At 33.8% G+C, this 12,772-nt stretch overlaps 1 protein-coding gene and 1 long non-coding RNA gene across 2 annotated transcripts; one reads left to right on the top strand and one right to left on the bottom strand.

Annotated features, from left to right (window-relative positions):
* The first annotated feature begins 676 nt into the window (after positions 1-676).
* On the top strand, positions 677-8,968 carry LOC145789841 (uncharacterized). The gene is made up of 5 exons (XR_014328260.1): positions 677-1,990; positions 2,275-2,520; positions 2,698-2,771; positions 2,987-3,041; positions 8,784-8,968. It is a non-coding gene; the product is annotated as an uncharacterized LOC145789841 (long non-coding RNA).
* Positions 8,969-10,174: 1,206 nt separating this feature from the next.
* Positions 10,175-11,770, bottom strand: LOC145789840 (alpha-L-arabinofuranosidase 1-like). The gene is made up of 3 exons (XM_082867367.1): positions 11,616-11,770; positions 10,657-10,713; positions 10,175-10,553 (listed from the first exon to the last, which is right to left on the bottom strand). Exons 1-3 carry the CDS (start codon positions 11,753-11,755, stop codon positions 10,250-10,252), a joined length of 501 nt encoding a protein of 166 aa, XP_082723493.1. The 5' UTR covers positions 11,756-11,770; the 3' UTR covers positions 10,175-10,249.
* Positions 11,771-12,772: the final 1,002 nt, after the last annotated feature.

The following is a 12,772-nucleotide window of genomic DNA, read 5'->3' as shown; positions in this document are numbered from 1 at the left end:
TAACGATCATATAGGGATGCAGATAATAGTAAATATTTCTATGCTATTGGCCACATTAATATTTTTGTTCCGGCATAAATTGCCATAACAAACTGGAATCTCTGAAATTTTCTCATTGTCCACTAGAAGTCTATAACGACCAGGCAGGACTAGAATAAGCTTTTATAACCTATGTGTCACCACTGTATATAGCTTGGACCTTCAAAATGAAAAAATTCTTAAAGTTTTGAGAAATGCAATTCTATTTATTAGATATAGATGATTTGCTTTGCTCTACCTAATTTCTTACTGCATAGAGAAATGTAATTCTATTTATTAGATATAGTTGTGCTGCCTGTAATTTTCTTTTCTTATCTCTTTATTTTCATTACAGTAATGAATACCCCTTGTGAGAGAGCTGAGTACACTCTAAAACTTTATCTCTCCCCCTGAATTGTGGACCCTCTTTCTTAGAAAGTTTAGTACACTAGGTCGGTTGGTGTACCCATGGCATATGAATTTTTTGTCTCCCACTCCCTTGTGAGAATATTTAAAATACTCGGATTCACCAAATATGACAAGGGTATGAGTGTGAATGTGTGTCCGACACCGTATTTAATTTGAACACTTCGATTATGTAATTTTTTTTTATTATATTTGAATAAGAACTCGCAGTTCTTAGTAATAGAATACTTTTATAGATAAAAGATAGAAATTTCATATTTTTCTCCTAGATTCTATCTAATGTCATATACATTTCTACATAATTTATAATATTACATAATATGTAATATATACACATATATATGTGTGTGTGTCTATGACGCATCCTTGTAACTATATTTAATAGTTAGATACATATTTCAATGTCATAAGACAAGGGTATGAGTGTGAATGTGTGTCCAACACCATATTTAATTTGAACCCTTCGATTATGTAATTTTTTTTATTATATTTGAATAAGAACTCACAGTTCTTAGTAATAGAATATTTTTATAGATAAAAGATAGAAATTTCATATTTTTCTCCTAGATCCTATCTAATTTCATATACATTTCTACATAATTTATAATATTATATCATATGTAATATATATATGTGTGTGTATCTAGGACGCATCCTCGTAACTATATTTAATATTTAGATACATATTTCAATGTCATAAGATTTAAATTTGTGAAGATTTGATACTTGAACACTGTACCCGAATCGATGTCCTTACATTGTTGGTTCCAATATGTATATATAATTTTGAAAGCAAGTGTTCATTTCTTTGTTCCGATTGCCTAATTTTCTTAGTATCTACTATTTCTAAATTACTATTGCATATAAAACTACCTCATCACATTCTGACCATGTGATCTGAATCAGCCTACTCCAATTGCCAAATTTTCTTAGTATCTACTATTTTTATACATTACTATTATATTTTCCTAACTGCCTCTATCTTTGGATATTTATAGACTAGAACTGAAGGGTTCCGTTTTGTATGGGTCTATCAATCATTAAAGAAGTTACTGAAGCATGAGGATGTTTTAGGATTCTACAAGTAAGTTTAGGATTCTACAAGTGGTGAGGAATATATAATCACTTCGAGATTTCATTTTGGATTTATTGATTCTATGTATATTTGGTTTTATGACTGTAAAATATCTGGCTTTGGATTTATTGATTCTATGTATGTGTCATATCGATATGGTAATCCAAACATTTATACTAGTAACAATCAAAGTGGTTATTCTTTTTCTATTGATGCAAGAGATGAAGAGACGGCTGTTTTCACCCTCCATTACCAAGCGAACCAGCCAAAAAACTGGGTTTTGGAAGGGGCAACATTAAACCATTATCACTTAGGCACAAGCAAATTGGATCCATGTTGGTCTTCAGCCCACCTTCTGATAGCAGCCACATAACTTTGAGTTGAGAACATGGAAGCAAGATCAAAGAGTTGAAGAAGAAATATGTTACAAGAAATGTGATCAATACAAGAAGAAATGCTCCTAATTTTAAGGTTTTCATGATCTCTCTCTAGCCAATCTCTTTATGTAGACAGTGTATTATAGTGCTTGATATGAAGCATATTTCAAGTTTTAGCTATATATAGATCTGATGGTGGAAAAAATACATTGGAGACTTCAAATATTTTAAGTTAGTGTTTCTACAAGTCAGGATAGCAGCCATAGACTATTGTGTTAAATAATAACTAAAAGCCCCATTATTAGTTTATGAGTTGCACTATAGAGTTTTACGTGTACTTGACATCACAATTTCCATAACCATTAAAACACTCGGCAGCAAAACAGAGCTAGCAGCAGCAAGGCAGAATCAACAGCAGCAAGGCAAATACACAATCCCACACAGCACCTGGGCAGCTATTCATAGCAGCTAAACTAAAGCAAACACAACACAAACCAGAATTTATAGACATTAACAGCAGGCGGACACGGCACCTGGATAGATTTACACAGCAGATCACATGACACTCCAGTAGAATGTGTAGACAGACCACCAGAGTTTAGCCTAACCAGTTCCATATTTGAGGTACCAACACAAAAACAGTAAACAGCTCCATTCTACATAAAGAAATACAACAATATCTAATGCTATCAGGTTGATTTAGACATTCTCCACATATTTGTCATATGTGCTTCTATCTGCTATGGTTTAGTGATGACTTGTTATAAATAAACTCACTATTATGTTGCTGTATTTGTGCAGCATGTCGTTAGAACTAATGGAGAAATACCTTCTGTTGATGAAGCAACTTTAGACCATCAAAGATTATTGGACAGGTATTCAGCTATTGTTTTAGGACTGGACAAAAGCTCCCCTTCCTCTCGTCCAGAGAAGAAAAGATATATGCATCTTTGTCTCTTTTGCCTTCCTTTATTTATTTATTTACTTATTATTATTATTATTATTATTATATATATATATATTTTGCAGCTGTGGGATTTTTATTTCATATATATAGTTTTTGATGCTGGAGATGTCTGTTCTTCTTCAGATTGCAGTTATATGAGTTGGTGGAGTTTATGGTTCATGGAGATGGAAATTGTCAGGTTAGTTTCTTACTACACTGCACCTCATGCTCTTGCGTGCCTCAAGTTCCATGTATTTGTGATGTCTTTTGCATGCCATGTGATTAGAGTTCCCTTTGTCTCTTGATGAACAGATACCGCAAAAGTCAATATCTTGAGTCGCACTAATCATTATTTTTTGGTGGGATGATGTGGTTTTGCCTTTAGTTTGCTTTGTTTCCCCCTCTAGCTTTTTTTCTCTTTATACGAGATGGCGTACTTTAGTACTATAATTTTCAATTATTTTTTTGCTTTCCTTTGTCATTTTCTTATCTTCTATCTATGTAACTCATTTTTTGATGTTTTTAATCACACTTAAAAGATGTGATTAAAAGACCCTTTTTAATCACACTCCCAAAGATCACACTTTAATTTAGAATAGAATTTGTTATCACCATCCCAAAAATAAGAAATGGCTTTAATTTTGTGAATAGCTTGTAAGCTATATAGCCTTGACTGGCTTTAATTAATTTTGTGAATTAATTTGAGCAAGGTTTTTAATAACAATGAACTCAGTGGCAAGATTCCTTCAACGCTAGGACTACTGCAGACTTTGGAGATATTGTGAGTATTTCTATCACATACCCAATTAAAATCATAATAAGATGCTAGCTGTGAATACCCATTAAATTTTTTGAATTGAGTATACAATGTTGGCAATGGATTTTCCTGGATATGGACTCATTGGTGGCCCTATCCTAATTTCAATCTCATTGTTTTTCGTTCTTGTAGTGACATGCCTGTTAACAAAGCACGTACTCTTATGTACCATTGAGTGTAGTTAATCCTAATATGATCTATGTTTGTGCATTTATATCATTGATCTTTAGACCTTATTCAAGTACCCAATAAAATAAGAAAGTCTAAATACATAGAGAATCAAACACATAATAAACACAAAAATATCTCACAAATTTACAAATGTCTCACAAAAGCAGAAAGTCTATGTTTAGTTTTCTACATTTCTAACATTGCTCTATTTAAATTACTGCGTTGGACTTTGGCAAAATAGTTGACATCACATGAAGAATGTGTTCCTATAATTCTTTTTCTCTTACATGAGCATTCACTTAGAATCTTTTTCTTCTAGTGACTTTTTTTCAGTTTGAAGTTTCCTATAATTCATGTTCCTATAATTCTTATAATCTTTTCCTATAATTCTTTTTCTCTTGCATGAGCATTCATTTTTCAGTTTGAAGTTTCTTTTCCCATTGTGCTAGCAAGTTCAGTCATGTTTACTCTTAAGGGAAAGGATAATGGTCTAAGTAATACCGTGGATCCGATTTTTTTTCATACCATGGGATATTGGAGAGATTTATATATATTATGAAATTACAGTACTATGTTTAGTAAGAGTTGGGATGGAGGAAAGTTAATCCGACGAGTACTCGTGCGAAATTAATTATGCCAAGGCACTGAGAAATTTAACCCATGGTTTTGAGGGAGTATTAATCTGTCCGCACAACTAATCCCCTTATTGGTGAATCAAATGTGAGACATTACAAAATTAGGAGACAAATCCTAAACATATGGGGTCTTATGTTTTTTAGTTTAATACCCTAATCCTGACACAATCATGTCGAAAAGGGTAGAATATGTATATGTTTATCTTTCATCTTCAATGTTGATATGTACAATATGTTTTGAAGCTTTAAGTTTTCAGGAAAAGAAGAGGTTGTGAAAGCAAATAAAGCACAAACACTTGTGTAAAAAGAGATTGGTAGCATGCTTGTTTAAATTTCAAGGCACTTATGGTACGTACAATATGATATTTTTAAATTTCACCCATTGGTTTTTGTTTTGTGTTTTTCTATATGTTTTGCATATTTGAGTAGAAGTAGTGAAGTGCTGGCTTGTGAGGTCCACTTATTGACTATAAAATAGATGGCCTGTCTTTCTGCATATGGCATCATACTGGGTGCATCATCAAAAAATAAAGTTTCATCTATAATTACATAACAAATAATTTCATCTAACAAATCCTTCATGTATATATGCTTTTATGTGGGAATTAATTTTGATCATAATAATTAAAACTTAACTCACATGAAGATGGCTACTATAAGATTAGATCAAGCTTGAATTAATTTTGCAATGACCTACTCAAGCTTCTCAGTAGACTTGCCCTACTTGATACTTCATGCAAATACTTTCAAAATTGTGATGATGGCTAAAGGTAATGGTTGGCCATGGCAAGTTATTATCTTACTTCGATGATGATTTCAAGATGGTGTAGCTCTAGTAGATTTTTGGTCCCATATGTTAAAAATTACTGAGGTTTTTTTTTTTTTTTTTTTTACATTTAAAATTCACATGCTTAAGTTGTTGTACTTTGGGAAGGATTGTTGTTTGGTAAAAGTAAAACTTTTTAGGTTTTTAGCTTGTTTGTTTTTTCACCTTCAAAATAGGCTGAAAAGCTAAACTTAACTTTTATGAAGCTGTGTTTTTAAATGCTACTTTTAAGCTTAAAAAAATATGTTGCCTAGTGTGAGGTAAAAATATTCAAGTTTGAATTACAAAAAATTAGGATTTCCTTCATCCCTATCAGTCACCTATTTAAAAGCCATACGTTTTGTTTTTGGTATTTTAGGCTAAAAAAGCCCCAAAAGCTGGCCTTTATAGTCTAAAAAGCTAAGGAAGCAGCCCCTTAAGCTGGTAACAAAATGTCATTCAACTTTTACGTGTTGATCTCTATCTACTCAATCTTGAAATCAAGTTCAAGTTCGACCAATTTATGCACAAGAATCAAGCTCAAAAGGGCTTATATGAATTTTTTCACATGCAACAAAGCTTGATCTACAGCCCTAGCCCCAACCAAGCCAAGAATTGACCGGCTCTCCCTAAGTGAAAATGTTGTCTCTATTGATTGAATTTCTGATGATTTAACAATAGCTGAAGTATTATATAGATATAAAGGTATGTGCTTGGTTGTTGTGGAATATCATTAGTAGCATGTGAAGATAAACATTTAGTGTTCTTGACATTGGGCCTTGGAACTGTTTTGCAATGAGTGCAAGACAGGTGTTTACTCACCTACCTTCTATAGAAATACCCCCTCTCCTCATTCTTTAGGGCTTATCGTGCACTTCGTCTTGGGCCATCAAACTAAGCTTATGTGGATTAAATACTCTAAAGTAGTGCAGCAGACTGGGTTGTTTGAGGTTGACCACTAATTTTATATTTGGACTTTGGCATGCATTTCAGGTATGGATTTGAATCAAGATGTCCCATAATTTGAGGCAATGTTTGGTAAAGACATTCATATTTTCTCTTATTTATATTCTAAGGTAGAACAAAGTTTCTACATACGTAGGAAGTCTAACACAGTAGTTCATTGATATGGTTGTAACATAGAAATAGAGAAGAAATACTTCAGCATACTTGGCAATTATTGTCACTCAAGCATCAAACCTGAATAAGTGTGGGCTATTGTTCTGTATGGTTGAAAATCCTTCCTTGCCACAGGATTAGTTATTGATTGAGTTGCTTCTAGGACAATAATGCATTTGGTAATAAAAGTTGCTTGTATCTCTGTCAAGGGAAAACCAGCTAAAAAAAAAATGTAATTCGTCCAGCGAGAGAGATTACATCTTTGCATGGGGGATCAAGCAAGTTTGATCCTGTGAGACATTTAATTGTCAAGCTTTGCCTTCTGATGAGAAGTGCAAGAATCAATTTTGATTTTCGAGCGCCGGATGAGAAATATAATTCTCTCAAGTATATTTTGTTATGACAAGATCAACCTTAATCTCCTATCAATTTGTTACTCCTAATTTTAGTTTTAAGTTATGTTACTAAAATGTTTTTGCCAAGATAGTTTGGGACATAAGTGAGTAGTTCTGTTTCCTGTACATAATGAGATGAAGTTGAGGCTATTGGAAGGAGTAAACCAGGTTGACTTTTTGACTAACCTATTCGCGAGTGGGTTATTATGTTCAGGTGGGCACATTTTTTTTGGGTAAATTGCTCTCTAAAGTATTCTCAGTTTTTTGGTGTTAGGGAATTATGATCTGCTGTTCTGTGGCTGGTTAGTCTTGTTTGAACTATCTTGTAGTCTATTTGGCTTGCTGACTTGTCAATTTCAATGAACATAAAAATAAATGATTAATATATAGGAGGTAAACATGTCAATTTCAATGAACATGTCCATTTCAATGAACATAAAAATACAAAATCAATACTGAAAAATCTAGAAATCCACTAGATGTTGATTTGTGATTATGTATCAATTTTAAGCAGAATATGACAATCCCAAACAAACAATCAAACAATCAAGACAAAGAAACACAACGATTTAACGTGGAAAAAAACCACAATTGGACACCTCCAACTGTAATAAAAAAACCACAGGCAACAGCCACAAGAACAATCCACTAAGAAGATTTAAAGGAATTACACAGGTATACTCTCAATTACCTAGCGAATCCACAACGCCTAATTGAACCAACCTTTATGTGCCTCTTCCAACCCCATCTTCACCACGGAATTGTCTTTCTGATGAGCCACTCCGGATTCCACCAAAGCTTCAGGCTCGAAATCTTCAGAATCCACAACTGAAGAATAACTCTCTCTTTTGTGTATAACAAACAAACCTTTGATGTACTCTCTTTAAATCATGAGTTGAAGACTCAATAAAAACATCAAAGAAAACTCCCAAAGTATCCCCAGATATAAACCCTAGAAACCAAAAAGAAGATCTGGAGAAGTAATCCTAAAATCTGACCCAACACGCGAATTTATAGAATCTGTCCCGCGATCTCCGCTCGAGCTCAACACAGCCCGCTCGAGCGGACTAACTAAAAACTGCGTGCGAACAAACTGAGATGCGCTCGAGCGTAGGAGAATCCGCTCGAGCGTAAAATCACACATTCCAGTATTTTTACAGGCGACTGCAGAGATGCTGAGAGTTTCCAATCCCCGCTCGAGCGCCCATTTACCCGCTCGAGCGGACAGGCCAAAACTGGAAAAACTGGAAAAATAAAACATGATCGAACAGGCAACTTTGAATGCATTTTTGCATTTTGCTTCCCGTCATAATCAGCGAAGTGGCAATCTTGAAAGCTTTATCAACACAAACTTCTCTGAAAGGCTTGATTCGGGTTGGATTCGTATCTAAACACTCAAAGTCTCACTGAAATAAAAACGCGAATAAAATTACAACTCAAAGGAGTTTTGTCAAACGGGTTTGCCAAGAAATAAAACCTAACAAATACAAAAGTAAATGATTAATATATAGTGAAAAGAAAACTAGATTTTAATATTGATCCTGTGGCTTGGAAGAGACATGATTGTTAGGGCTTCTTAAAAAAAAACCCAAAGGGAAGAAAATTAGACATTCATGTTTGAGAAAATTATGATCAAGAATGTCTTCTAGCCTGTTATAACATGAACAACAGATCAAGAGAAAACAATATACCGAGCATATATTATGTGTACCTATGTGCATATATACATCTATGATTAAATGCATAGTGTATGCAAAGCTACTTAACTAATGCATTTTCTTCTTTCTTCCTCTTCTTCTTCTTTTTTTTTTTTTTTATTTATTTATTTTTTATAATCTTTTCCTGTCATCAAAATGAACTAGTGCATATTTAGTATGTTAATTTTGTAGGCAAGTAAGTGAAACTGCTAGTCATCTCTCAACCACTCTCTCTCTGCTATTCATTTAGTAGTGATATTTAGTATCTTTTTTTTTTAATTTTAATTTAATTTTTTTTATAGCTTTTTTACAAATGAAAGAGGCAGAGAATACAAGACAACGTGAGGAGATGCAGCGGCAGCTTTTTGGACTTCAAAGCATGTTGGCGCAAGTTTTGGAAAATCACAATCCACCAAATTCTCAACAATAGATAGTCATGGTAATTGGTAAGTGTGTTAAACCATATTTGATTATATTTATGTTCAAAGTAAAGGCAAATAAACGTTTGATGAGAATATCATAGAGAAATGATTGTCTTTAAACTAATTTAGTTCAATATTTAAAAGATGGAATTTACAGTTTAGTTTATGTTGACTAGTATAGAAACTTCAAACATTGTAATGTTCCACTGATCCAAGGATGAATAGTTAAACAAGAATTTTTGACTGTTCCATGGAAACCAAAATGTGATAGAGAAGGCAAAAAACGAGCCGGTTGGGGCAAATAGTTGGAAACAGCCTGGAAACAACCCGAGATCGTAGTGGTCACCTCAGCCTAGATCAAACAAACTTGTGAAAGCAAGCAACGCTTCGATAGGACGCATTATTAGTTATATAGGACATAAAAGTGTGACAAAGTAGGCAAAACCGGGGCGTTTGGGGTCCAAAACTGCTCTGAATTAGCTCCTCTCTATTTCTTTTTTTTCCTTCTTTTGTTTTCCTTTGGTGGTCTGCATGGTGAAGTATTGCATCAGTCATGATGGTGGACTGATCTGGAGCAATTCTACTGGTCTGCATCAGATCTGTCTGGATGCTTGTGGTGGTGTGCTCCAGATCTGTGGTGGTCTGCTCCAGATCTGTGATGCTTGTGGTGGTCTGCAGCAGATCAAATCTGGTGGTCTGCACCAGATCTGTCTTGCTTTTTCCTCATCTGTCAATCATCCTCATCTGTCTGGATGGTCATCCTGATCAGTCTGGATGCCTGTTTTTGGAGTAAACTGGTGGTCTATATTGTGAAATTAGAAATTTTCACAATTTTTGTAAGTGAAAATGTCGAATTTCACAATTTCTCAAATTGAGAAACTAAAAAAATTACAATGCTTAAGAAACTGCAAAAGTGCACACTTGCTTGTTGTGGTGCTGATGATGCACCTAATGATTTCAGATCGACTGATTAAACTCCAAAAAATAATTCTTGACTATCTTCTTTCATTCATTTAAAGAAAAACATAAGAAGAAAAAGAAGAAGCTAAACGCACAAGACTCATGACAGATGGTTAACCATATGAGATTAGCTAATCATGGTAATCCATCAATGTGAATGAAACTTGAATGCTCCTGTTCTTTTGCACTTCATATTGCCTTCTACACCCACCATCTATTGGAAAAATAATTTGATAAAGTAAATGAGTTGGTTGGGTTCATTTGTCCAACCCGTAGGGCTGTATCCAATTCAACCCAACCCATTTATTAGATGGGTGGGTTTGGGTTGGGTTGTTTTAAATATATAACCTGTTTTGACCCTCCCAAACCAAACCCATTTTCCACCTCTAGAGATTACTAATTATAACAGCAAAGTTGAATTGGTGGGTAGAGTATGCTTTTAACAAGCAGTACAAAACATAAGAATATTCTGGGGTTTGATATGAGAAAATTAAAACCTTTATTCTTAAATAATTCTTATCATCCTCTGACCAAGCAATAGCAGAAGCAACTAGCGAGCTTGAAGAATTAGCCTTTAGTGTTGAATTAAGCAGAGTAGCACCACTTGATTCTATGAAAAAGTGTTGCAACCAATAACTAGGAGTTCCATACTGCTGGAAGGAGTTAAAAACAATTGCATCCGGGTTCCACCTTTAAGAAAGCAACACTAACATATGAGGATAATTATTACAAAACAACACCATGAGATAACATAACAGTGAAAAGGTTTTAGAGAAAAAGAATGACAACATACCTTCTGTCATTGGTATTCACAAATAGAGGTGCATAGCTTGCCATTTCAACAATATCGCTGCATTTGAAGGATCAAATTCAAATCCTCAGAAATCAAAGCAATATATCATGAAATTGAGACAAAAAAATGAGAGGAGCTATGATGACTAAATATATATGTGTATACACAAATACATGTGTATGCGTGTGTGTGCGCATGTCATTTAAAAAAAATGAAAAAAAAATATAACAACTAAGTTCCATTTCATTTTCCAAACCAGTGAAGCAATTTACTTGACCATGAAGAGGAAAGAATAAGCGCAAGTCATCACACTTCAAGATACTCGGGAATCTGGATGAATTATCTTCGTGGACTAAAAGGTCTGAGGCAAAGATTTAACGAAGTTACTAAACTCGTGCACATATTACTATTGAACCTTGACTACTTTAAAAAGGAAAGAAAGGCTTTGAAGCTGACTTCAAGATATTTTCTTAAAAAGGATGCTTGCCTCCCACTAGCATGAGCATCTATTAGAGAAGCTATTTTGGTCATTACTGATTAGGATCACAAAATTGATCGGATACCATTCCTGAATCCTGAATATTTGAAGTCATTTTTACATATAGGGAAGTAAGACTGATGGCAGGTGTAATGCACACCCACAACCAATATTGTCAACACAACCAAATGCCAAGGGGCATAAATCAGCTAAACATCTCCTATAAAAGTGGCAATGACACGTTGACAATCACACATAAATAATTAAAAAAATTAAGGTTTCCTTTTTGACAACATAGCTAAGACTTTGTTAAACCTGTCATCTCTATTGTTGTACGAGTATATGAAACATGTTAGGAAGGAACATATACATGATATTTTCAACCAAAACAAAAAATATCTTATAAATGCACAGTTTAAGCCCAAAGGATGCACATCGACAAATAGTGAAGAAGCCAAAGTCTTGGAAGAGTACAATTTACCTGTTCCTTTCTACTCCAATAAGGAAACCAGCCTCAGCCAGTGCCGCTAAAAGGCTTCCTGTACCAGCATCTTTTCCAGTCACAGCATACTCTCTTACAAAAGCCTGAAAATCAATTAATGGCAAGACTATCACAAGCATTCCCCAAAGCCTTCTTTTTTTCCTTTTTCAAATATATTTTCAGAACCAGTTTAATTTAATTCACATGAAAGGTTCATTGAGGAAGATAGGAGTTATTGACAATATGGATCAATTTTAGTTGCCGTGTTTGGTTTTAGCTGTGTGGCACTATATTGGATCTGGAATGGTGGCTGATCCAATTTATTCTATAGACATAAGAATGCTATTGTTTTATTTACAATTTGATAATGGTAGTCATTTAATTTGCTAATGTGACCTTTGCTTTTCATGGACATTTTTTCATTATTTGTCCAATTTTAACTGACATTATTTATCTTTTTCTTTGGTACAGATGGATGAACTCGTGCACAAAGCTAAATTGTACAGGATAAATTGGCACTTTTTGCATTTTTGGAAGGATTATATATTTTTGTATAGATGTATATGAAAAATATTATGGTAGACTAGTAGTTATATTTTTGGATACACTACTAGTTATATTTTTGGATGGGTGTGTATAGAAAATATTTGGTAGACTAGTAGTTATTTTTTTGGGTTGATGTACATGGATAAAAATTTCAAACATAATAACAAGCACTTGTTATGTTTTAAATTTTATGCTAGATGAAATATGTAGTTTCGAATTATTTGTGGATGTAAACTTATAATAGTTGCTGACTTTAATTAAACAGGTTCAGAAATGGTTGATATATGTATTTTGTTGAATGTTGATGATTCAACTTATTTGTTGGTTTGAATGATTTCTTCTTTTTACAGATTATATTGAATAAATTGGATGGATTATTATAAATTACAGGTTTATTTTGTTAGATGTTGGCGACCAAAATTTGGTTTTGTTTTTATAGTTTTGGCGACCAATTGATTAGTCGCGAAATGTCACAATTGGCGACCAAAAAAATTTTGGTCGCATCATGTCACAATTGGCGACCAAACAAATTTTGGTCGCAGAATGTCACAATTGGCGACCAAGTGATTAGTCGCGAAATGTGACAATTGGCGACCAAACAAATTTTGGTC

This window comes from Camellia sinensis, chromosome 4 (assembly GCF_055761805.1).
Source record: "Camellia sinensis isolate YWXY chromosome 4, ASM5576180v1, whole genome shotgun sequence".
Classification (NCBI taxonomy): domain Eukaryota; kingdom Viridiplantae; phylum Streptophyta; class Magnoliopsida; order Ericales; family Theaceae; genus Camellia; species Camellia sinensis.
Note: the sequence above shows the minus strand (reverse complement) of the source record. Positions and strands in the feature narration are given on the sequence as shown.